The sequence below is a fragment of the Trifolium pratense genome, linkage group LG7 (genome assembly GCF_020283565.1).
Source record: "Trifolium pratense cultivar HEN17-A07 linkage group LG7, ARS_RC_1.1, whole genome shotgun sequence".
Taxonomy (NCBI): Eukaryota; Viridiplantae; Streptophyta; class Magnoliopsida; order Fabales; family Fabaceae; genus Trifolium; species Trifolium pratense.
In genome coordinates this window covers 51,692,785-51,717,716 of record NC_060065.1, presented here as the reverse complement: position 1 = coordinate 51,717,716, position 24,932 = coordinate 51,692,785, and the positions used below count along the sequence as shown (strand labels likewise).

Below are 24,932 nucleotides of genomic sequence, written 5' to 3'. Positions count from 1 at the left end.
TGGTTTAATTATCATGTACATGTTTGAATAATTTTGAATTTTTTAAATAAGTTCTTCAACTAAAAATTTATAATTGAATTCTTGAATTTCTCAAAATTATTTAATTAGATCATTTTAAACTATTTTTTTTAGATTATCCCTTGAAGATTTGAGAATTATTTGTCCAACAAGCAATGAAAAGTATTTTTATAAACAAATTTGTAGGTGGAGTAGATAATAAATTGTGAAGACCACGTACAAATGTATTCATGTAACGAATTTTAATTAGTTGTTGAGTAAAGTATTCATAATTACTTAAAGATAATTTTATTTTAATGACAAACATATTATGTATTAATATAAAAATGAAAAAATATAAAAAATATAAAAACGAAAAAATGTATAAGAGAAGGTTTAGGAAAACAAAGAGATAACATTCTGAGCTGAAACTTGAAAGAGCCGTTTAGTCACCCTTTTGAAAAATCAATCCGAGATAACATCTTAGGGTCACCTAATAAGGACACGTTCCTCCACAACAAGAGACCATCCCGAGACCATTAAGGCTCCCTCCAAGATGAAGGGAGAGAAATAAAGAGTCATATCTCGTCAAAATTATATCTCTCTAAAGGTCCAACTCATTAGTCTATCCATATCCATTTACCAAATATCATTAGATTCATGGCTCGAAGATATCTAATCCCTAACGCTTCAAATTTTACCTTCATCCCAACAAATCACTCAATATTTTAATTTTTACTCCTTTCCGGAACAAGTGTGAGTTTATCCCTTCAAATGTTCCAATATATATAAAGTATTCTAGTTTATAAAAAGTTTACTGAAAAAGTTTTAATATTTTAATTTTTACCCCTTTCCGAAACAAGTTGCGAAGTCCAATTTTCAAAATAAAAAATTCGCTAAAACTAACAAACACAATATTTTATATATGTGTGTTAGTTTGTTAATTTTTGAGAATTTCATTTATACAAACTAGAACACTCATATAAAGTGTTCCGTTTTGTTAATTTTTCCGAATTTCGATCTTGGAAAGTGTATACCGAAACACTATGTATGAGTATTCCAATTTGTTAATATTTGCATATTTCACTTTTGTAAACCATAAAAAGTGTTTTGGTTTGAGTTTGAGAAAAATTACTCATTCTTTTTATTTCTTTTGTTTTCATCACCAGTTTAATTTGGTTACAGTTTCCTCCCTATCAAGTTCAGTGTCAATCACCACTAAACAAACTGACGATTGGTTCATTCTTTTTCTCTCTAGTAAACAAGAACTCTTAATTTATTTAATTTGCGTGAAAAAATGAAATGTTTTAGTTTATATATGAGAGTAAAATACTCAGTTTGTTAAAAATAACAGGGTGAAGGTATAATTGTAGGCATGAGAATTGAAAATTTCTTGTTTTGTAAAGTTAAATTAAATTAAACCAAAATTTTAAGATGATATAAAAGTCTCATCTAAAATTTGTTGGATCATCTGCTATAAAATTTTCGTTATTGCATCACCACCATTTATATCTACACATTAAACTCAATAGTGATGGTCGACCATGAGCTAATTGAATGAAAGATGTCATAAAAATATATTTATAAACGAGAATAATCATCATTTTACAAATCGATTCTTTTTAAAGTTTATTGCAAATATGTCCGTTAATTATAAATAAATATTTTGAAAATATCGAAAACTATCTGGTAGGGGCAAATGCCTAATATCCAGATAGAATATTTTTTTCGGAATGAGATAGACCACATAATTAATGATCAGTCAATCTTGTTTTCTTCCAATTATTTGATAATTATCAGATAAACAAGATATACATTATCTGTTTAGTGGAAGGGGAGAAAATACAGCGGTCAATTTGTCTAGCTACCAACATCATCCTTCCTCACATCACATCCCTCTCATTTCCACTGTCATAATTAATTTAAGTGACAAATTAAATATATAGCTTCAACTATCACAAATAATATTTCTATTTATTTTTCTTCATACATATCCATTACACTTTTCAAATTCATTAATAAAAAAAATCACCAACAAAAATCATAAACACCCCTAAATTTTCAACTAAAAAAAAAAACCAAATTCAAAAAAACACCATCCACAAGCCAAATATATTATATACTATTCATATACTATAATAATAATTTATAGTACCTTCCAAAAATAATAATATTATATAGTAGATGCAGAGTAAAAATGCCAGAGAAAAACTCTGCAAGTAGTACACTTACAAACAAAATCATAAGTTGTGGCTGAGAAAGATTTAAGCTATTTTTTTATTCCAAACACCCCCTTACCGCTTCCTAAAAAGGAAACATTGCATTTTTCAATTCCATTAAGGAGAGCAACATTTCTCCTTCTCTTTCACACCAAAAAAAAAAAAATTACCTTAATTGGTGCAAAACAATTCTCAACTTTTTTTCTCTGAATTTTCAAGCACTAGCATGTAAGCCCTACTTAATTTATTATATAGTTTATAGTACTTTATAACTAGAGTTTTTTTCTTATAAATATATAATTCATCACTCCATTGTTAATTTATTATATTCTAGCTAAGGTTATTAATTGAGTTTTTTTTATTTTTTTTTTGCTTATAGAGTGTGAAAATTGATCAAGGAATTACTAGCCAATTAGGATCCATGCTAGCTGTGTCACCATTAATGTGTAGCACAAGAGATGAAAGCCAAAGAGAAATGGAGGAGAATTTATCAATTGGAACATGTGATTTTGCTGATCTTTCCGAAGGAAACTTATTGGAAAGCATCAATTTCGAATTCGATGATGATTTCTTCGTATGCTTTGACGATGGAGATGTGCTACCGGATCTTGAAATGGACCCGGAAATGCTTGCTGAATTTTCCCTCAGCAGCGGTGAGGAATCGGAGATGAATTCGTCGGTTACAATTGCGAATAGCAAATCTTTTGATGATGGGAATATAGTTAGTATTGAGAAAATAATTCAAGATGATGAGAAAGTAGGTTCTTCTTCAGATTCGGGTTCGAGCCGCATGGAGGAAATTGTTAGCAAAAGAGATGAATCTGTGGTGGTGAATCCATTGCCTAAGGGTGAGAAAGGAAGAAAATCATCATCTCAATCAAAAAATAATCATCAAGGGAAGAGAAAAGTGAAGGTGAGTTGCTATATATTTTGTAGTATTTGTTATAATTAGTTCTTTAATAGACAAATAGTAATTAATTGTTATATTAATATTTTATTCTTCAGCAAACTTCAAACTAATTATTTAACTCATCCAACTATTTAATCAGAATTCAAACCCCGATCATTTAACTCTCCAAATTCCTCCGATCTATCTCTTAGTTCGAATCAGTTGAATTTTTTTCCTTCCTTTTTTGAGTACAAGTTATGAATTAGGTTTTGTGGAAATTAGGTTCATGTGAGCTATATAACCTTTTTAAGGTTATGTCTCTATCTTTATCATTTAATCTTATCAAAGTTTCTGAATTCAAAAAGAACTCACGGGTATACTCTAAATTGAAGAGAGACAAGTCTTGTAACTTTGTTAGAATAATTTTTTTGGTAAATAATTTTTTCTTGTTGTAAATTAATAAGGTATTAATTTCCACAAATAGAATAACACCTTAAGTTATTATGTCCAATTTAAACAGTAACCACTCTCAATAGAACAAATCCATAGGAATTTCTGAGCACATAGTTCATTCAATTTTCTAGTACTAGTGTCCTACACAATATTGACAATTTTATTTTTATTACAAGATATTGACATTTTATTAAATTTTCTGGATTTATAAGTATAGTGAATAATAATGTTTTTGTATGTTTGTTGTTTGGTTGTGTAAATTAGGTGGATTGGACCCCAGAATTGCATAGAAGATTCGTACAAGCAGTGGAGCAGCTAGGTGTGGATAAGGCTGTACCTTCAAGAATTTTGGAAATTATGGGAATTGACTGCCTCACCCGCCATAACATTGCTAGTCACCTTCAAGTATATATACATTTTCATTCTCTCAATTCTAAAATAAGTGTTCCTTAATTTACATCTATTTTTTAGTATACAAATAAATTATATAGGTATAAGTATGTGATGAAATGGCTAAAAAAAATCTAGCTAAATTAAGTTGTTGGTTAGTTAGATTTTAAAATAAAAAATAGATACATAAAAATATATCATAAGTTATATATATTTTTTTTCTTTCTAAAATGCTTAATGGAAGTATATGGAACTCATAGCACAATGTTTAATGGAATTCATACGCACAAGTACCAGGAATTGGAAATATGTAGATTCGAACCCGCACTCCAACATATCAAAGATCCTTGCATTGTTTTTAACACGAATGATACGGGCAATTTTATAGTTGATTGGTGGTGAAGGGTTTCGACTATAACTTAGTTCATTTTTTTTACCTCTATCATCGTGTACACCTTATGCAGATTGTGAGTTGTTTTGTTCAATATAATCTCTTTTATCGAGCTAGCTAGGGAAGATTAGTTTCTAAAACATCGAGTTTTAATTTGATCATATATTTTACAGAAATATCGATCGCATAGGAAGCATTTGCTAGCACGCGAAGCTGAAGCAGCAAGTTGGAGTCAAAGAAGGCAAATGTTTGGAACAAGTAGAGGAGGAGTAGGAGGAAAGAGAGATATTGTGAATCATCATTGGATTGCACCAACCATGGGTTTTCCTCCCATGACACCAGTACACCATTTTAGACCTCTACATGTATGGGGTCACCATCCTATGGATCAGTCCTATATGCATATGTGGCCTAAATATTCGCCGCACCAGCCATCGGCTAATTGGGCGGCACCTCCACAGGCAGCTCCGCCTCCTAATGCTTCGTATTGGCACCAACGAGTGAGTAATTTAAGTTTCAACTTAATGTGTATAGCTCAAATAATTAAGCTATGGCATGGACCAAAAGAGTTTGAGAACTTGATTTTCAAATTTTAATCTTTAAGATACACTATAAAAAAAATGTGCAAATTTTTATATAATATTACATATATAAGGTCAAGCTTTGGAATATTTTTAAAATGTCCATATTAGATTGAACATTTTTTATAAACTATAAAAGTATATATTTTTTTTTTTGGAGAAAACTATAAAAGTAATTTAGTTAAGCTAGCAAACCCTAAATGTTTAATTGGATCCGAAAATATACAATTAGATGGTGGACACTAAAACATCTTTTTTATTATCAAAATATGACATTTGGGGAAAAACTTTACACAAGTACTTATCTTTAATTTCATAAATAAAAAAAAAAAATTGTTTCTGAATTTTTTTTGTTGAGATGTTATATTTCATTAGGAGAAATAAATTATAAATGTGAAAAATTATCTTAATTACTTAAAAGTTAAAACATCGTAGAAAACGACCAATCCCCTAATTTCATATTTCTCATATTCTTTCTTTTTTTGGTATGCAGGCTCCAAATGCACCAACCGCAGGAACACCGTGTTTTCCACAGCCTCTGACAACAACGGTAACAATTCACGTTACTCTTTTGGATCTACTTATGTTGTCTTCTACCTCCAACTTTGGATTCATTCTATTGTGAATAATATTACTTTTTTTTTTTTTGACAAAATTGTGAATAATATTACTTACTCTACATATATATTCTCATATTTATTGCTCACAAAAATCATTCATTACTTATTTAATTTACTTATTTTTCTCAAAAATAATAAATATAAATACAATTAATATACATGCAGAGATTCGTCTCTCCAGCTATTCCAGGCATTCCACCACCCCATACGATGTACCAAGTAGATCCCGTTGTTGTCGTCCCTGGCGGTCAACAATCTCCTCCGCCTCTATTAGACTTCCATCCGGTAAATTTTCTTCTCTTAAAAAAAATAATAATATCGACTATTAAATATGGTTACCTTTTTTTGTCAAAAAAAAATAGGCTTATCTTTCTAAACAAGATATAATTTTATGTGAACATGTACATTTTGTTAACCTTAATGATTAAGCCAACAATTTTTTTATTTTTTTGACAAAACCAACTTTTACTTGTTTCGTTTGTTATTTCCCTTTCCTTGAAAACACACGGAAACGTACAAATAAAATTAAGGAATTTTATTTTCATATTATCCTTTAATGTAATTTGTACCATGTAGAAGTTTAGTTCTAGCTACTGCTTTCTTAACAAAAATAAATGGCATGGAATTATGATATGAAGTAGTATATACTTGTAAGATATGAAGGAGTATATGGTTTAGTATAATTCCTATAACGCCCCTCTCTATCTCTCTCATCATGTCATATATTTTTGGTCAAAGTGTCATTTGTTCTTCTTATCTTTCTTTAATTTCTGCCTCTCTTTCACCAAAACACGCCGCATGCGTTCACAATTAATGCATTATTGTTCACCCGTGTCTATAAATACAAGCTTTTCTTTGTTGTTTTCGTATCTTTCTCACCACCAGTCAATTTCATGTTTTGGTAGTAACTTAGTCAAATTTCACAAAGAGAATAGTTTTGATATTGCACCACTAACATAAAATATTTACATTTTATTTCAATTGATAAAACTTAGATGCAATGTTATAGGTGTTGATACTGTTCTTGTTCATCTCACGAAAAAACAGTTTTTTTTAATACGTTTTGAGAAGGCGTAAAAAATTGTCTTCTAAAAATGAAATTGTTTATTTATGAGAGGAACAACATAAACAACACCTAGTTAAATATAATTAAAGTCAAATATTTTTATGATGAGGGACAAAAAAAAAATACGCCGTTAAAATGATTATTGTCCACAAATCTCATCTCAACTGGCAGAAATGCTGAAATTGATAGTGTCGGACGCTATGACCGGAGTTCGAATACCGGTTATTCTACTTTTATGTGTGTGAATTTTCATGATTTCTCAATCTACGATTAATGTTAACCGTATATGTGTGTAACTAATGTGTTGTGTTTTGTTTGAACAGTCAAATGAGAGCATAGATGCAGCAATTAGTGATGTGTTATCAAAACCATATTTACCATTGCCACTTGGCCTTAAAGCTCCAGCACTTGAAGGTGTGATGGGTGAATTACAGAGACAAGGAATTCCAAAAATTCCACCCTCTTGTGCTTGAACATATGCAAAAGGCAACCAAACCCTAATTCGTCGAATTTTCATATTCTCACTTCTTTTTGTCTGTTTGAGCAAAAAGAGTGAAGGACAATAATTAATATTATATATATAATGAAAACTTTCTTTGTTCATATTTCTATATCAAGCTAATAGACCAGCACAAAACGTTTAACTCGAGCTTTTGTTATATATTACTAAGCTAGTATATATAACCTAATGCCAAATGTGTGTGAGAGAGATTATAAGGCTGTAATTTTTGTATTGGCCAAGGAAGATGATATTATGAGATTAATAATAATGATATTATGAGACTAATATTATATAATGTTTCTTATTTCATAGACATTTTAGTAATTGATTTACATTTTAATTTCTTTAGTTTTATAAGATTAATATCATATCATCTATGTTAAATTTTACAAAAATCTAAAATTATTTGATATGTTATTGAGGCAAATCTTAACGGTTAATCTTGATTTGTCTCAATAACATATCAAACAATTTTAGATTTTTGTAAAATTTAACATAAATGATCTAATTACTAGTTAATTTTATTTTTATACATTCTGAAATCTAACTAATTAATTTTATTTTTATGCATTCTGAAATCTAACTTTTGAAATATAAAACAAAACATATATATCTTTTTCCTATTTCATTTTTTCCCTTAACCTTTTTCAAGAATGTTATTTAGTTTAATTACATATTTGGTGCCTTATTGTTTTTTTAATGTTTCAATTTGGTCTCTTAAGTTTAAAAAGTTTTAGTTTAGTCAAATTTTGGTTTAAATCGTCCATGTAGCTAACAAATTTGCATGCATGAACAACTTAGGAGGGTGTTACATAAAAATTATATTTTAGACGAAATTAACTCAAAATTTAACAGAAAGTTATGCGAAATTAATTCAAAATTTATTAAAGTTGACATCAGTAACATAAGGGACCAAATTAAATCTTTTAAAACATAGATCGATGACCAACTTAAATCTAAAATAAAGATAAAGAACTAAATATACAATTAAGCCATGTTATTTCAAGCATGATTGATGGAGGCGCATTGGTGGGTGATGGGGGTGCAGGTAGCAAGGGACGTAACTGGGGGAGAGACATCCATGCGAGGGTATATGAGATGGTAGAAACTGTCAACATGTAATTGAGCACAAACTTTGGTGGTGTTACGATCAGATTTTTTTTTGTCATCCTACTCCATTTCTAACGCGCCCTACAAAATTATCAAAATATTCTTGTCCATTACTTAAGTAGCGGATTCTACATTTAAAATCTTGAAAATTTTATGGTAGGAATATGTTTTTTTTCAAAAATCTCATTTTTATAACGTCCTCTACTTAAGTAGCGGATCTTATAAAAATGAGATTTTTTCATGCTGGGGGGTATTTTTTTCATCAAATTTCATATTTTTATAACGTCCGCTATTTAAGTAGAAAACTGGTAAAAATCTTGAATTTCATAAAGAGTGTTTTTTGTCAAAATTTCTTATTTTCATAACGCCCGCTACTTAAGTAGTGAAAGGGTAAAAATGAAAAGTCGTAAGAGGCACGAGAAACCAATAGGATGACAAAAATAAATTTCATTAACAAATGGATGATGGACGGATGGTTCAACATTACATTTGGAACATGGGCCTAATAGCTAGAGTTTAATTAAGAGTATTACTTTTTGCACCTTTGAATTTCCAATTTTACCGCTTTATAAATTAGGTATGTTGTTTGGAAATAATAAACCGACCATGTATTTGATAATGTATTTTTTTCTTTATATGATCTCTTTCTTACTTTTAATTTTCTACACTTAAGCATATTTCAAAACTTCACATAAAAATCATTTGAAAACAAATTTGGACAACACATCATTTCTTAAAGGTACATATCAAAATATAACCAAATGAAATCTTGAAGGTACATTTGACGAAACAACTTAATCAAATATTTATTTATAAATTATTTTAAAATTTAATTGAAAGTGAAACAAGGTGTAAAAATTATAAAGATATCATAAATAATTGTTGGGAGGGGTCTGGGGAGCTCGGAAGAAAAATCGAGTCAAATGTTCTAAGATCAAAAAAGAGGGAGACGTCACATCTCAAAAAAAATAAAAACTTAAGATATTAGATTAATAAGTTATCTATCTTATAAATCTAACATTCTTCTCATTCATGATCGATGGGAGACTTAATTACTGATACTTGAAATTCAACGACAATAAATAAACTCTAATCAAAGTCAAAATGTGCACCCACTCATCCCAAAAGGTATGTTCTTTAGCTACTTCTAAATGTTCCCATTGTGTTCTTTCAACTATTCTCCCGCCAATTATGCCACAGTCTCCAAAGCAGAAAAATGTTCCTTCAACATCACTCAAAAACAAATCAAATATCAAAAGTGCAAACGTGCTTTTAACTAATCATGCTGTTCATTGAGCTAACTTAACAATTTTCTTATGTTACTTTAATTGATAATCTAGAAGCCAAGAGGACCATGACTTTGTTTATTTTTTAAGCAAAATGTCTTAACCCCCTTCACATCAATTAAATGCCTTTTAAGCATTGGTGGTTACTTGCTAGCCCACAGTGAGTGTAACTAATTTTGCTTAATTAGAATAGTTAATAAATATTTAAACCTGGCTGGCAATAACTTGTCCAGTTCAACTAGTAAAAATGCTGAAATTATAAGGTTGGACATCGTGATTGGGGTTTAAACTTCGGCTCCTCCATTATTTATGTGTGTGTTTTCGATAATTTTTTGGGGTACAAAACTATTGTCATTTAATCTTTTTTTTTGGGGTACAAAATATTGTCATTTAATCTACCTACAAGAAAGAAGAAGAAAAAAAAAGAAATGGTTGCACATATCCGTAAATCGTACCTCAATTGATGATGTTGATATTATTAGATTGAATGTTTTCATCTATTTTTTAACTTAAAGCTTATAATGTGTGCAAATTTTAATGATATTTACCCCTTCGTCTAGAGATAAAAAATAATAAAAATTACCGCAGCTTACAATGTAGTGCATTGCATGAACATTGCTAATCATTAAAATTAGACATGTGTGTTACACAATATACATACAATTATTTTTTGTTATAAGAGAGTCATGCATATGACAAATTTACCTAAGGTGGACTGTAAGATTAAAATTGAATGTTACATTTAATTTTGACAAATCAAATTCAAAATGCTCTGTCAATCCCATAATAATCAACTTCTATAACAATTTAACATATGTTACCCAAAAACACTTAGATGAGATGACGCGGATCTCTTGCTTAACTAAGGTCCTAAGTGTTAAGAGTCACACATCGGTTGAGAGATAGCCTGACTAAGTGTTTATATACTAGAGGCAATCCTCACCTTACAAGCCGGTTTTGTAAGGATGAGTTAGGCCCAATACCCATTTCTAAGATGGTATCAGAGCCTCTCCACGATCCGTTGGGCCACCTGTTATCAGGTTTCCGCTATCGGACCACCTACCGTTTATATCCACGCACCAAGCCCAATAGTGCTGGGCGTGAGGGGGTGTGTTAAGAGTCCCACATCGGTTGAGAGATAGTTTGACTAAGTGTTTATATACTAGAGGCAATCCTCACCTTACAAGCCGGTTTTGTAAGGATGAGTTAAACCCAATACTCAATTCTAATACTAAGTTTGATCTCTGACTTGGGCATGCAACAATGTTAAAACTATTACAGAGAATTTGTTGTTCATTTAGGTCCACAAGACTCGAGAGATTAGTCATATAAATTTCAACCAATAGAAGAGAGTATGTTAGAGTGTGTGTAAGAGAATGTGCTCTTAACATTATTCTTTTACAAATAGATCAATTATTGTGAGACAGAGAAGCGCAAAATTTAAAAGTGAACACAGTTTAATTTTAATAATCTAATAGTTGAAAATAGCTCTGCATAATTGTGTAATTGTACAAATCTGACAGTTCATAATTCACACTCCCACTTACATTTGTCTTCCATTTTCTCCTCTTGATATGTTTTGGAACAAGCATTTACATTATAGTTACCTAACAAACTAAAAAGACAAAGAAATATGGTAGACCCTCCAAATAATTTTGAATTCACATAGCAAAAGAGTAACAAGTTAAAAAAGGAAAAAGCAAAAAAAAGAAGCATAAACTGTCATTTTTAGACCAAGACTTATGTTATGCCCCTACACTGCCTATCTTTATGTCACCCATGCTGACCTTCCACATGCATATCATGACCTTATAACTCATTATTTTTCCTATATTATACCCCACATTCACTTACCCTTCCACAATCCTTGCATGATTAACCGGCCTTTAATCTATAAAAATGACCCTAACAATTTGATTCTCTCAACAGTCATAAACTCATTGTCTGTTCTATTCCATTCCATTTCGTTTACATTCTACGCAATGGCGTCTCTTGGAAACCAACTTTCTTTCTTATTGTTAGTACTTTTCCTCTCACCCCAAATTCAAGCAAGAGAAGGTAAATTCTTTAGTTTCTTTTCTCATTTCAAAACCACTCACAAAGTTGAAGATCCTCAATTACCAGCACCGACACCTGCACCGACAACAGCACCAACACTGGCACCGGCACCAGGACCAACACTAGCACAAGAGCCAGCATCAGCACCAGAAATTGGAACAACTACTATACCATCAGGACCAGCACCGGAACCCGAATTTTTAGTCGAAAAGGAGGGACATGGTTACGGTCTCTATGGCATTGATTCTAGCCAATATTCTTCAACCAAGGAAACTCCAAAAACTATAACAGACTTTGAAAATGAGCTTCTTAATGAAGATCTCAATGATAATAAGAGCTACAAAAAAGGATATCCTCAAACCAATCTCCACAACAACAATGAAGTTTACACAAAAAACTACAACAATGAAGAGTACAACCACAACAATGAAGAGTACAAGAACAATTACAACAACAACAACAATGAAGTGTACACAAAAAACTACAACGGCGAAGAGTACAAGAACAATTACAGCAATAACAACAACAATGAAGTGTACACAAAAAACTACAGCAATGAGGAATACAAGAGCAATTATGGCAATGGTTATGAGAGGAAAAGAGAAGGAATGAGTGACACAAGGTTTATGGAGAATGGAAAGTACTCTTACAATGTAGATAGGGAAAATGAGAATTATAATAAAGAAAATGGATATGAATCAGGGAGAGGAAGTACTGAAAATGAAGGTAACTATGAAAAAAACCAGTATCCAAATGAGTTTGAGACAATGGAAGAGTATGAGAGACAACAAGAAGCACAAGGTTACACATTCAGCAAACCATGATGAGTGTTCTGTTCTTTTTTTATATATATGACATACAAAACAAGAAAATATTAAGTAACGAGATAATTGTGATGCTTTATTTTCAAGTTTTATGCATCCATGATCTTGCACAGTTTCATGTTTTTCTGTGTGAGGTTCTATTCTATCTTCTTTGTGGAAACTATTTAACATTTTGTGTTAATGTAACAATCATTTTGTGTTAATGTATTTAACAATCAGAAAGCACAAGCTTTTATCTTTGTTAATTAGTATGTTATCAAAATTCTGTTTTGGATTTCTTCATATCAATAGATTAGAAGCCTTGATTCATACCTAGTAGTAATTGAGTGTAATTACATGTGTTGATGACATTGGATATGCATTCGATCTGAAACGACCGTGCTAGATAGTATATCAAACAAAAATATTAGTGGCGTTAAAGGAGGAATATTGTTTAAGGTCTCATGTTCGAATCTTCCTGGTGCCACTTCCTGTGTTGGGTTGGTTCTATACAGAGAAAAAAAAAAGAAGGCTTTAAATAGGTACTCCCGCAAGTGGGCGGTGGGATTGGTGTCCCTCAAATTGGTCGGTCTTTGGATCGGATGCTGAGTCTTGGACTTTTTAAATCTCTCTATGTTAATCTTTTTTTCTGTCAAAATTAATTAATTTAATATAGAAAATTAAACTAACTAGAAAATAAATTGCAAAATGAGTGAGCAAAACCTAAATAAAATCTTAAGTTTGTTTCCTCCTTTCTTGGTGTGAAGGTAGAAAAACATGATTTATGTGTTTTTTTCTGTGATGATTAGAAGAAGAACAATCATGAACACTTGTAAGTTACATTTGTGCAAAAGGCATGAAACTAAAGCACTTATTATTTCAACAATTTGATGCAATCAAGCCAAGGTGGTCCAAAGTGCAATGTTTATAGCACAACTTGTGGGACCTCGATTGGGTGCAGTCAGCACCCTTGACTGCATGTGCAGTCCCTTGACTGCATGTGCGTGCAGTCAGTGAATTTAAAACTGTTGGATCCAGATTGGACGGCTTGTATTTAAAGATCAGAATTATTATATTTAAACTGCATTTAAATCTGAATCGTTTGATTTCAATCAGACGACTATGATGCACTGATTGCATCACAGTGAATGCACTGTATCCAAGTCCCAACTTGTGGATTAGTAAAAAAAAAAAAAACACAACTTGTGGAAAATACATATATTGAATAAATTGGAAAATACATATATATTTAATAAAAGATAATCAAACTACGGGAATGGATTCTCTCAAGTGTGATTTACACTTGAGAGAATAAAGTGTAATCTAATACCATCTAAATTCATTTTCTCTAAATTTTTATATGTTTCTATCTCTTGATCAATGGTAAACCACACTTTATTCTCTCAAGTGTAAATTATACTTGAGAGAATCCATTCCCTCAAAACTACTGTGAGATCACCAATAAAGAAGTGGTGCTTATAAAAAAAAAAAAACCAATAAAGAAGTGGCATTCCCCGACCATATTTAGCTAATCCTATAAAGCTATGGCAAAATTAAGGCAAGTTATTTTTTATGTTCCCATTTACTTTTCATGTACGCTATGGCAAGAAATTTTCTTCCACGAGTTGACGGCCGAATGCAAGGACTTGGATTCCACACGGTAGGAAAATCATGCAGTTACACGAAGTAGGCGATTTTAGTTGTTCTTATATTATTTGGTTGGCCCAAATCACACATTAAGAAATTTAACCAAAGTATCAACTGTTGATTAAATAGGGTTATCTTTCCATATTTCTTTTTCCCAACGGCAGTCATACATAAAAACTATTATTTCTTTCATTTTTGTGAAGGTTGTGGGATATGTCAGTTTTGAACCACATATTTTCCTTGATTAAAAGAGTGATAAGCTTTTGGTTTCTTAAACAATATCTAAACTGAATGAATATTACAGGATCAAATCCATGTAACCATATTTCTCCTGCTAGACAATAGGGCCTTTTGCGTAGGGAGTATGTTTGACTTTGAGAGCATACATAAATAAATATCGCATTCATAGTAACGTTAACATTGTGAAGGCAAACCCGTAGTGTCAGATTAATCAAACAGGATCAATGCCAAATCATTTAGATATGAAGAGTTAACTAATTCTAATTCATTGCGAGAAAAAACAAGAATAAGAAAAAGTTAACAATGCAGTAGATATAGCCAAGAATATCACAAGTTAGTAGTAAGTTCTTTGCACTTTGCAGTGATGTACAATGCACAATTTGCCAATTTTCATCATGCTAGAAGAAAACTTTCAATGATATAAGTTTCATTAACTATGACATTTTGGTTAACCCCGCCTTTTTCGATCATCTTCTTCATCATCGTCAGAATCACCACTCTCCCGAAATCGTGGATTTTTTTCCTGCTACATCAGATCAAGTAATTGATTAAGAAATAAACATAAAGATGAGGAATACAAATAAAGCATAAGCCTTCAGTTAAAGGAACAAGTTCCACATGCTATGTAAAACTATTAGACAGTGCAACTTCAACTTTTATAAATAATACTCTTAGAAATGAGTATTGGGCCTAACTCATCCTTACAAAACCGGCTTGTAAGGTGAGGATTGCCTCTAGTATATAAACACTTATTCAGGCCATCTCTCAACTAATGTGGGACTTCTTAACAAATACTTAAAAAAAAAAAAAAAACTTTTGTATATAATTGAACAATACGACCAAAGATCATCAAGATTTGTAGAGTTTACCGGTCTAGATTCATGGTCAGAGTTCCTCCGAGATTCATGATCTGATGATCTTTTTGAGGGCTCGTTTGTGTGGTGGCGATCATCGTCTCTATATCTCTTCCTAGGGTAATCTATAATGCAAAAGAGACAAATGGAATTAAATCATTATTAATTTCAAAGGAAAATAATAAACAATACCCCAACGTTCTTCTTAAACATTTAAATTGATGGACAAAAGACATTGTGTTAAGATGAAACTACCTCTACCATGCCGACGAGAACCACCATGACCATAACCACCACCATGACCATGGCCACCACCATGTCTACCACCATCTGCAAGATTAAAATTTCAGAATCGTTAAATTTGCAGAGAATACAAGCTCATGTCAAATGAAAGAGAACTACCACAAATTTTACAATGTAAAAATAAATTAGATAGTTGAAAGGCAACCATAAAAACAGAGGCTGGTTCACTATAAGACTAACACATGTTGGTACTTTGGCCTGGCATACAATATTGAGATCATATGATATCTAACAAACTGAAGTCTAAAGACAATATTTAACTGAATCTTGAACCCAAATAAGATGCAGTGCAAGAGAAAATAGGCTAATTGAAAAAATGCACATAGTTGTAGGCTGCCTCATGTATTGTATAACACAGACATTGAGACATAGAAATATTGTAACTAACAATGTAAACTTAGGTATGGACAAATGAGTCGGTGAGAGTAGTCCTTAATTCGCTTTCTTTTCCAGTTTGTGTTGTTACTAATCATTCAATAAAAATCAAGCAGGTAAGGTAAATAAGTAAAATAGTAATAAAAAAAATTACATAATATTTTTTTGTTATTAATAACAACTAAAATGTTGAGCCATGGTTGCTACTAGCAGCTAAAGATCCATATAAGATATAACAGTTCTGTTAAAAAAATATATATATATATATAACAGCCACTTACATGAAGGAATAACAGGCGGAAAAGATCCCAAAGAACCAGTGCCATAATCTACAAGATGCCTCTGTACTTCTAACTCTTTCTGAACCAACTTCCCATATCCACCTCTACGTATGAAGAATTAAGGAAAAAAAAAAGGGGTGCATACGAGTAATTTTTGAAGTAACTTTTCGGAATAATCACTTGTTCAAGATCAAGTATAGGTATGCGAATATTCAATTTCAATTAGACCATGTAAAATCATAGTATATGTAATAAACTTGTTTGTTTGAACGTGTCAAATGTAACGTTCATTCTAGAATATTAAGAATCACACAATGATGTCAATTGCAGATAATTTATGTATAACAGTTAAAAGGATATCTGGATCATAATCAGTGCGATATTCATCACGGACCTGCAAAAATTAACAGCACCAGCCAATATTAGCCAAGAACAAAAGCAACCTTAGGAAACAAAGGCATAATAACTAGCAAATAAAGAAACAACATGGATACAATGCATAGATTAGGATATGGCAGGGAAATCTTAAAAACTATGGGTTACAACAAGATTATCATAAAATATATAAAAGTCTTATATTGAAAGAAAAAAAAAAACAATTCTTCAATCAAAAGACAGAACTGATATTTAAAAAAATTAGGAGGAGCCATTGTGATCAGAATAAAATAACATAACATTGAAACGAACATTATGGCAAAATATTCATGAGTTGAAATAGAGATATGATAGATATATGACAGAACATTTTGGCGTCATTTGATTCATGTAGCCGACCCTACTTAATGGGATAAGGCTTGGTTGTTGTTGTTGTAAGCATTGTGTTATTATTATTCTCTTTTCTATTGGTGAAAATGCTGAAAACAAAAATTTGTAAAATACAACTAAAAATAACCAAATTGTCTACATAAACAATGGACTCGACTACTAGTTTAAAATATTCACATGCATAGTTAGTTACACAAAAGTTGTTACCTGGCCACCACTACGACCCCGACCCCATTGCCTTCCATCCTGAAATCCCCAGTCAAAATCAACACGAATAGGGCGATCATCCAGTATCGTTCCACTTATATATTTGCAGGCATCCTCAGTATCCTCGCGAGAGTAATATCTAGTAACAATTACATACAAACACATATTCATCAATCAGCACAGAATAACATTCCCAATGGCCAATAAATCACTGCAATTACCAATGCATAATTCTAACTACACTATTCAAACAGCTAAAGGTCTATTTATAAGGGAAAGGTAGTCCAACAAGTTGAATGAGGAAGATTATTTTTCCTCATAAAACAAAATCCCCCCAAAACGGAGGAACTTCAAAGTCTCAGGTTCAAACCCAGGTGAAGGCATCCAACCTAGCAATATCGGCATTTGCCAGTTGAGCTGGGACTTATAGACCAATTCTCACATCCTATGCAGGGTACAATTCAATCACTTTTGTTACAAATTAATAATAAACAAATGCATGCTGATATCTAGAACAAAAAATAAATAAATTAATTAACGAAATTAATATGATATGATTAGGTTTTATTAAGTTTGAATAAAAATTGTAACTTACGAAACGAAGGAAAAACCGCAAGGAGTTTTAGTGTTCTTATCCAAACCCATGATAATCTTCTTAATTTCACCAGCTCGTGAAAAAAGTTCATAAATTTGTTCTTCCGTAGTGTAAAACGACATATTCCCAACATAAACGGTGGTTGAAGTAATCAACGCATGCTCAAACTCTTCTTGATTTCCAGGGAATCTTCTATCTCGATACGCCGAGATCTTCGCCGGATCCTAATTCGTTCACAAAGAAGAAGAAAATTGAATCAAATAATCGAATCAAATTAGGAAAAGTTCGGTGTTGTGAAGAGTATAGTAGTGTACCTTGAATAACGACGCCATTGCTCTGAGAAAGTGTTAACAGTGTATTGTTTCGATTTTCAGATACACAATTAGGGCAGTGAAGCTCGAGAAGACGAACACTCACGTGGATCTCTTTGACCCGAAATATAAGTCCGGTCCACAAAAGTGAAGTGAATTGTAAATTATACCCCTCTACCTAACCCTCATAACCTACAACTTTTTTCCGTAGAAGCGATAATCCTATAATAAGAATACAAGTTCATAAGCTAAAAATTTGTCGGATAAAGCCCTTGAATTCACCAGATTTTCGAAACTAGAAAGAAAGAGTAGATAATTTGGAATCCACAAAACTTATCTAGTTTAAGCCGTGGGGAAAAATAAAAATAACAAATCTATCTAAAAGATTGTAACATAAAATAACAAACATAGCTAACTAAAAATAACAAATTTAGTTAAAAGATAGTCAAAGAAAATAACAAATCTAGCTTTAAAAAAAATCATATTTTGAGTTTTTCAATTTTTTATAATAGGTTTGACTAGGGGTGCTCGCGGTTCGGTTTGGATCGGTTTTGAGCCAAAAACTCATCCGATCCAAAAATAAATTCATTTGCGGTTTGGTTCGGTTTTGGATGACAAATAAAAAAAATCCGATCCAATCCGATCCAATATTATGCGGTTTAATTTGGATCGGTTTTTGGATATCCAAATTATAAATTATAATTTTTTTAATAAATATAAATATTATAAAAAACGCTACAAAATAATAGTTTGACATTTTTGACAAAATAAATATTAAGTTTGATGTAAAATATAACATATAATATATTGAAAATTAATATTTTGGAATGACAATTACCAATTATATTCGAAACATACAAAAAGTCAAAAAAAAATAGATTAAATTAAACTAACATATAGTATTAACAAAATTTAAAATAGATTAAATTAAACTAACCTATAGTATTAACAAAATTTAAAATGAAAAAAGTTAATGCAATATATATATTTATACTAATAAAAAGATAAATAAATATTAAAATATATGTATGCGGTTTGGTTTGGTTTGGATCGGTTTTAAGAAATCAATCCGAAATCCGATCCGATCCAGCGGTTTTCACAAAAGAACATTCAAACACATCCAAAAAACTTCGGTTTTTTGCGATTTTCGGTTTTTTTGGATCGGTTTTCGGTTTTTATTTGGATTGGTTTGGATTTGAGCACCCCTAGGTTTGACCTTGATCTAGGTCTAACTAAGGGCCCGTTTAAATTAGCTTATTTTTTAGCTTATATAATTTTTATGTATTATTATAAGGGCCCGTTTGGATTAATTTATTTTTGAGCTTATGCAATATAAATTAGGTTTTATGCTATTTTATAAATGTTATCTCGAATTTTTGACCATATGCATTTAATATTAATTTGGTGCGCCATCTTAAGTATGTCACTAAATTAAATGAATGAAAATAATAAATGAAATGTATTCATGACGGTCCAGAATGAATGTATTAAATAAGTTAATAAAAGATATGAAAATGTGATCAAATTGCCTAATTAAGATTGTTTAAAGGTCTTAAATTCATAAAATGTCTTATTAATAAAGAGGCAAAATTGCCTTCGAATCAAATGGAGTTTTCGAATCATAGTATTCGAAGAGATTATGGACTTAGAATTATTTTCATTATTTTCAGCAGGAAATGGCAAGAGGTTCGAAGGCTAGGTTCGAGCGACAGTTGAAGTTAGGAGGCAGTTACTCTTTTCAAGCGAGATCAAGAGATCGTGGGATCATGAGTTTAGAGAGCTGACGAAGCATGTTGCACAAGCAGTTGTTCAATCTTGTGCATATAAATAGTAGTTTCTTCAATTGGAATAAGGGTCACAATTCATATACAAAATTCACAAACCTAAAGTATCCAAGCGTTCAGAGAAAAAGGTGAAGTGAATAAAATGTATGAATTCGTGAACCATTTATTTTCTTTGTAAAACTTTTATATTTTTTATGCAATTTTAATCATTCTTTTGCAATTTATCTCTTCAAATTCTCTCATTCGAGTGAATCTTGTTTAATTTACATCGTCTTTTGTAAATTGTTTTTTCAAACTGGTTTACCAAATGTTTATTTCAATGATGAACATTAAAATTTATACACAAAACATGTCCTAAGATTTACTAGTTGGTCCTGCAAGTAATTAAACTAAACTAGCGGTTGTTTACGAAAAACCAGCGTAAACAATAAGTTCAAGTGAAAATTGTATATTTATAATAATACATAAAAATTGCATAAGCTGACATAAACTGTTTGCATAAGCTCAAAAATAAGCTAATATAAATGGGTATAATGTTGAATTCTTTTTTTGTGAAGACAAAAGTTTGGGCTTAATTAAGCCCCAACTATATTATGCCCGTTTTTTACATTCTAGCCCATCATCTCAAGCTGGGTTTTAGTTTGGTAGAATCCCGAACCGTTGAGTGTGCAGAAACTACGCAAACCCTAGAAACGTTTCCGATAACGAAATGGCATCCGTCGCCGGAAACGCCGCGAGATCGATATTCCGATCATCCTCCGCCTGCCGCACCGCGTTCCGTATCGGTGCAGAAGCTAAAGCAGCTCGTTCTCCTTTCCGAATCGCCTCCAATAAGCCAATATCGCAATCCACATTCAGGTAATTCGCTACAATTTTTCAATGAAAACTGAAATTACTCCTTCTATATAATTTTTACGAATCAATAGTAGTTTTTAACATGATTATTAGTGCTGAATTTAGTGTTAGTTCAATTGCAATTTGGTTAATTTATTGAGCTGGAAATGAGTGAATTTGATCATATTTTGTGTGGAATTGTTTGTGTATGAAGGTCACCTGTTGAATTGAGCTTCTGTTTGGAATCTATGTTACCGTTCCATACTGTAACTGCTTCGGCGTTGATGACATCAAAGTTAGTAGTTTCTCAACGCAGCTATGCTTGGCTCCCAGAAGGTATTGTCTCTGTCTCTCTGATACTCAATTATCATTTGTTACTCAAAAGTTTCAAATTTTCAGCATTTCAAAGAGTTTTGTTTAGTTGCATTATTATTGTTTTTTGAAGGTTTGTCTGCAAACATTATATAATATAGTTTAGCATTTTATTAGTTGAAAGTCAATATTATTATTGTAAAAATGGAATGATTGGGCTCAAGTGGTTTATGAGTTCCCCATAAGGCGGATTGTTTGCGAGATCCTGAGTTCGATTGGATTATTGGAAGGAACAATTTTGGCTAGGTTTTACTTACCTCTTGGCCAAACTCTAGATTATTGCCCCCCCCCCCCCTCTATCCTAGAACCGGAGGGTTACCACAAAAAAAATTATATTATTATCGTAATTATATTTAATTTAATATCTTGCAAATGGCATGTAAACATCTGCCTTTTCTTCATCCCTTGTTTGCTGGTTGGGACTTGGGAGTTTAGTGAGAGTTGTTTGAAGAAAAGAGGGTTTTCTTTCAGAAGATATTTTACAGCTTTTTCGGACTTAGAGTAGTATTATGTTATTGTAGTCCCACTCTATGGGTCACTGGTGATCATTTTTAATGCCTGACGTATGGGTTTTACTTTTGAATTAGGTAGCTAAACATCTGTAGGATTCCTTGTGTTCTTTCTTCAATTTATTTTTCTGGTAAGTTGGTGTCTCTTTTTTGAATATTTGGGTTAAACTTAATAGAGTCTTTTTGGTGTTGATATGTAATGCATTCAAAATAGAAATAAAAATACACATATTATTGGGAAAAAAAGTGGTTGATATACCTAATATGTATAATGTATCTTTCTATAACTATTAATCTTGTAGCAAAGATTGATAGATTAAGTTTTTCATTGAGTCTTCTGCTTTCCCTACTCTCAAGCAACTCAATCTTTTAGTGAAGCTACATGCTCCTTTTGTTTGTAGGCAAAGAAGAGACTATTTGAAGATCAAGAAGCAAGGTTGGGATGACATGGACCTCTTATGATGTTGGGCTTTAAACAAAAAGAAAATCAGATTAAGAAAATATGCTAGATATCTATCACTAATTATTTTATACATTTAGAGCAATTGTGTCTGCTCATGGATTAGTGAATATCATTAAGCTGGATTCTCGGTTTACTTTGTTTTAGGAAATAATTATTTCTTTGTTTTTATCAATCATAATGTTCAAATTTTTATGCATCTTGAGTACAATTGTCGGGACTTTGAATATATGATAGTGGGTCTTTTTATCATATTCAAAGTCCTAACTATATTTCTTCTTATTCTAAAACATATAACGTCAACGAATACGAATACGTTACATTCTAGTTAGAGTTTCGCTTGAATTCATTTTATTTCCTGTGTTTGTTATGTTTGATTATTTGAAATATTATATTCATCTATTTCGTGTGACTTAGCTGCTAATATCCTATCTTGAAATCCATAACTGATTCAATTTATAGGATTAATTGATAATAAAGGTATATGCTGATCTCTTTTGTTTAATCAGATTGCAATGATGATGTGTGATAAATGTTCTGAAGATCGAAGCAATCTTTTATGTACTATCTACTTTGTGAGAGTATCTTGACTGAGCCATTGGCGGGTCAAATTGAGTCCAAAGGCTGAAAGGAACTTTTGAAAAGCTAGATCACCTGTAACTTTGTTGTTTCTTTTCTAGTCTAGATTCATAAAAACCTACTAAATCCACCAGGATTTTAGTGTCTAAAGTCATTAAACTGAAATTGTATTGCACAATGTTCTTTAGAAATTCCATATTGAATCAGCTAGGTGATGTTTTAATGAATGTAAAATTGGAATATTTAGCAACTTTTATTTGATAATTTTTTACAAGGCCATTTCCTCTATGGCTGGTTTAGATTTACTTTCTCCTTATCAATTAATATGTCTAATGAATTTTGGTTGTGCTCCGTGTGAATTTGGCATACGGGTATCTTTAGGCTAAAATATCATTAACATATAAATTTTCTGTCTTTGAATTACTTTCATTTTTATCTTTTTTGTGTATGTGTGTAGTAGTTTGTCAATTTTCTTATTTGTCTTGTCTTTTTTAACTTTCAGAAGAAGAGGGTTCATGATGTGATAACTACAGAGTGCTATTCAGATTATGCTCTCAAAAGTTGGATTGATATTTGATAATTGTACCCCAAAAATAAGTTGGATTGATAATGCAGTGCACTTAGTAAAATACTATGAGCTTTGGATACTTGAACCATTATTTGTTGGCCATGCCTCCCCTCCATATGATTTTGGTGTTTTGCATTTTCTTGAGTGGCTTATAAATGAAACTCCAGCTTTGGGAGTTATGGTTTTATTATTATCACTTAAATTTCCAAAAAGCCATCCTTCTATGATATTAGGGGTCATTTTTCAATCAGTCGTCTCAATCTTCCTAAACATTATACTTTAATATTGAAATTTATAACCAAAACTTTGGAGTCAAGTAGTTAATGAATTCATCGTTCGAGAAAATCTGAATTTGATTTTTGATGGGAACACGAGAAGAATCAGTGTTTTTTCCCATTTTAATTAGTAAGTTTGGAAGGGTTTGATTTTAACAAAAAAAAAATGAGGATAAAAGTATATACTGTATTTTATTTTACTTAATATTTTAACTATTTGAAGTTCCTCGGACAAATAATATAAATAACTACTCGGATGACTTAAATTAGTTAACCTCCTAGGAAGTACTGATACCTCTATGATTAGGTGTGTCGTGGTGTCCGACACTCTTATGACACTGGTCCGACATGTGTCGGATAGCTCATATCGGTGTCAGAAAAAATTTAATTTTTCCTTTAGTTTGACACTCCTTTGATCGGTGTCTGACACCTGTAAGACACTCGTATGACACGTGTCGGACAAGTGTCTCAAAAATAATTATTTTTCTTTGCTTATACTCTCCTTAGGCACATATCAGACATATCTACAAGAGTTAAAGATGTGTAGAAACAACAATATTGATCAATGAGGGATTGAAGACATTACATTTTGATTACGATATTTTTAGTTTTTTCGATCGTAGATGGACAAATAAAGGTAAAATACTATCATATCTTGTTTTAAAACTTTTTTTAAAAAATAACTTGCTTAAATTATATTTACGTGTATATATTTTGATTCTCAATTTATATGTTTTATAAATATGTAGCGGTGTCGGTGTCCTATATTTTTTACATTAACGGTGTTGTGGTGTGCGTGTCGTGTCGCGGTGTTCGTGCTTCATAGGTTAACTCTATTAGAGGAAATAGGCAACTTAATGTGTAATCATCGTTTAATTTAGTTATTGAAAACAGAATAGCTTGCGTATTAGTTTTGCATTAGTGTAGCGTGATATCATTCTTCTCTTCTTAGATTGATCTTTACACTTAATAAACAATCTAATCAAAAGTCTTAATTTGATCTACCGTGATTTAGGATTAACACAAAGAAATAAGAGGTCAATAAAAAAAATAGATGTTACTTAATTAAATATCCAATTGATCACCACATTGTAAATATGCCGTTACAAATAATTCAATCAAAGTAATAGAAATTAGACCTTTCATCCATATGCTAACTTCAAATGTTACATATATTGAAGTGACGTTAATTGATGGTATGACAACCAGGGTCAACCCCGACTATTTTGAAGTCTTATTGGTATTAGATATGAATTAATTATTTTGTGTGCTGATTGTTGACACAAACCTCTCTCTACCTTAAACAACGATAAAAATACCTACCTTTTTTCTCTTCATTTCACGTGAATACCGAAAAAAATAACATTCAACTTTTTTTTTCTTCTTCAAAACTATTTTCTTCTACTTCATTCTTAATCTACAACAACACTGAACAATTTTCATCTTTTTGTGTTTTTTTTTTCCTCAACCGCCTCCGGTGCCGCGGTCACTTCATTCTAAAAATAAGCAAAGACTGCACCATATTCTGCACAGCAGTATTGTTCAATGATCAAACTAAGAATTGGAACCTGTTGAAAAACTCGAAAGATTTCACTTCAAAGCTACAAC

At 31.4% G+C, this 24,932-nt stretch overlaps 4 protein-coding genes across 11 annotated transcripts; 3 read left to right on the top strand and 1 right to left on the bottom strand.

The window, feature by feature from the left end:
* The first annotated feature begins 2,205 nt into the window (after positions 1-2,205).
* Positions 2,206-7,400, top strand: LOC123894731 (probable transcription factor GLK1). The gene is made up of 7 exons (XM_045944796.1): positions 2,206-2,444; positions 2,596-3,129; positions 3,823-3,963; positions 4,513-4,839; positions 5,414-5,470; positions 5,706-5,825; positions 6,930-7,400. The coding sequence occupies exons 2-7, from the start codon at positions 2,638-2,640 to the stop codon at positions 7,077-7,079; spliced, it is 1,287 nt and encodes a 428-aa protein (XP_045800752.1). The 5' UTR covers positions 2,206-2,444; positions 2,596-2,637; the 3' UTR covers positions 7,080-7,400.
* A 3,888-nt stretch (positions 7,401-11,288) lies between these two features.
* On the top strand, positions 11,289-12,614 carry LOC123894730 (TBC1 domain family member 5 homolog A-like). The gene has a single exon (XM_045944795.1). It carries the CDS (start codon positions 11,376-11,378, stop codon positions 12,384-12,386), a length of 1,011 nt encoding a protein of 336 aa, XP_045800751.1. The 5' UTR covers positions 11,289-11,375; the 3' UTR covers positions 12,387-12,614.
* A 1,840-nt stretch (positions 12,615-14,454) lies between these two features.
* On the bottom strand, positions 14,455-18,100 carry LOC123894729 (nuclear cap-binding protein subunit 2-like). 2 transcript variants are annotated; one of them, XM_045944793.1, is made up of 8 exons: positions 17,947-18,100; positions 17,633-17,856; positions 17,038-17,176; positions 16,426-16,459; positions 16,066-16,173; positions 15,362-15,436; positions 15,122-15,231; positions 14,455-14,778 (listed from the first exon to the last, which is right to left on the bottom strand). In XM_045944793.1, exons 1-8 carry the CDS (start codon positions 17,962-17,964, stop codon positions 14,701-14,703), a joined length of 786 nt encoding a protein of 261 aa, XP_045800749.1. In that variant the 5' UTR covers positions 17,965-18,100; the 3' UTR covers positions 14,455-14,700. The 2 variants fall into 2 exon arrangements, with proteins under 2 accessions (XP_045800749.1, XP_045800750.1); XM_045944794.1 differs by having other exon boundaries at positions 14,455-14,775.
* Positions 18,101-20,334: 2,234 nt separating this feature from the next.
* On the top strand, positions 20,335-23,172 carry LOC123894728 (protein NUCLEAR FUSION DEFECTIVE 6, mitochondrial-like). Of its 7 annotated transcripts, none has more exons than XM_045944788.1 (4): positions 20,335-20,585; positions 20,776-20,897; positions 21,844-21,878; positions 22,984-23,172. In XM_045944788.1, the coding sequence occupies exons 1-3, from the start codon at positions 20,437-20,439 to the stop codon at positions 21,861-21,863; spliced, it is 291 nt and encodes a 96-aa protein (XP_045800744.1). In that variant the 5' UTR covers positions 20,335-20,436; the 3' UTR covers positions 21,864-21,878; positions 22,984-23,172. The 7 variants fall into 7 exon arrangements, with proteins under 7 accessions (XP_045800744.1, XP_045800745.1, XP_045800746.1 ...); XM_045944789.1 differs by lacking the exon at positions 22,984-23,172 and adding an exon at positions 22,412-22,748; XM_045944792.1 differs by lacking the exons at positions 21,844-21,878; positions 22,984-23,172 and adding exons at positions 21,521-21,573; positions 22,412-22,749 and having other exon boundaries at positions 20,336-20,585.
* The last annotated feature ends 1,760 nt before the right edge of the window (positions 23,173-24,932 follow it).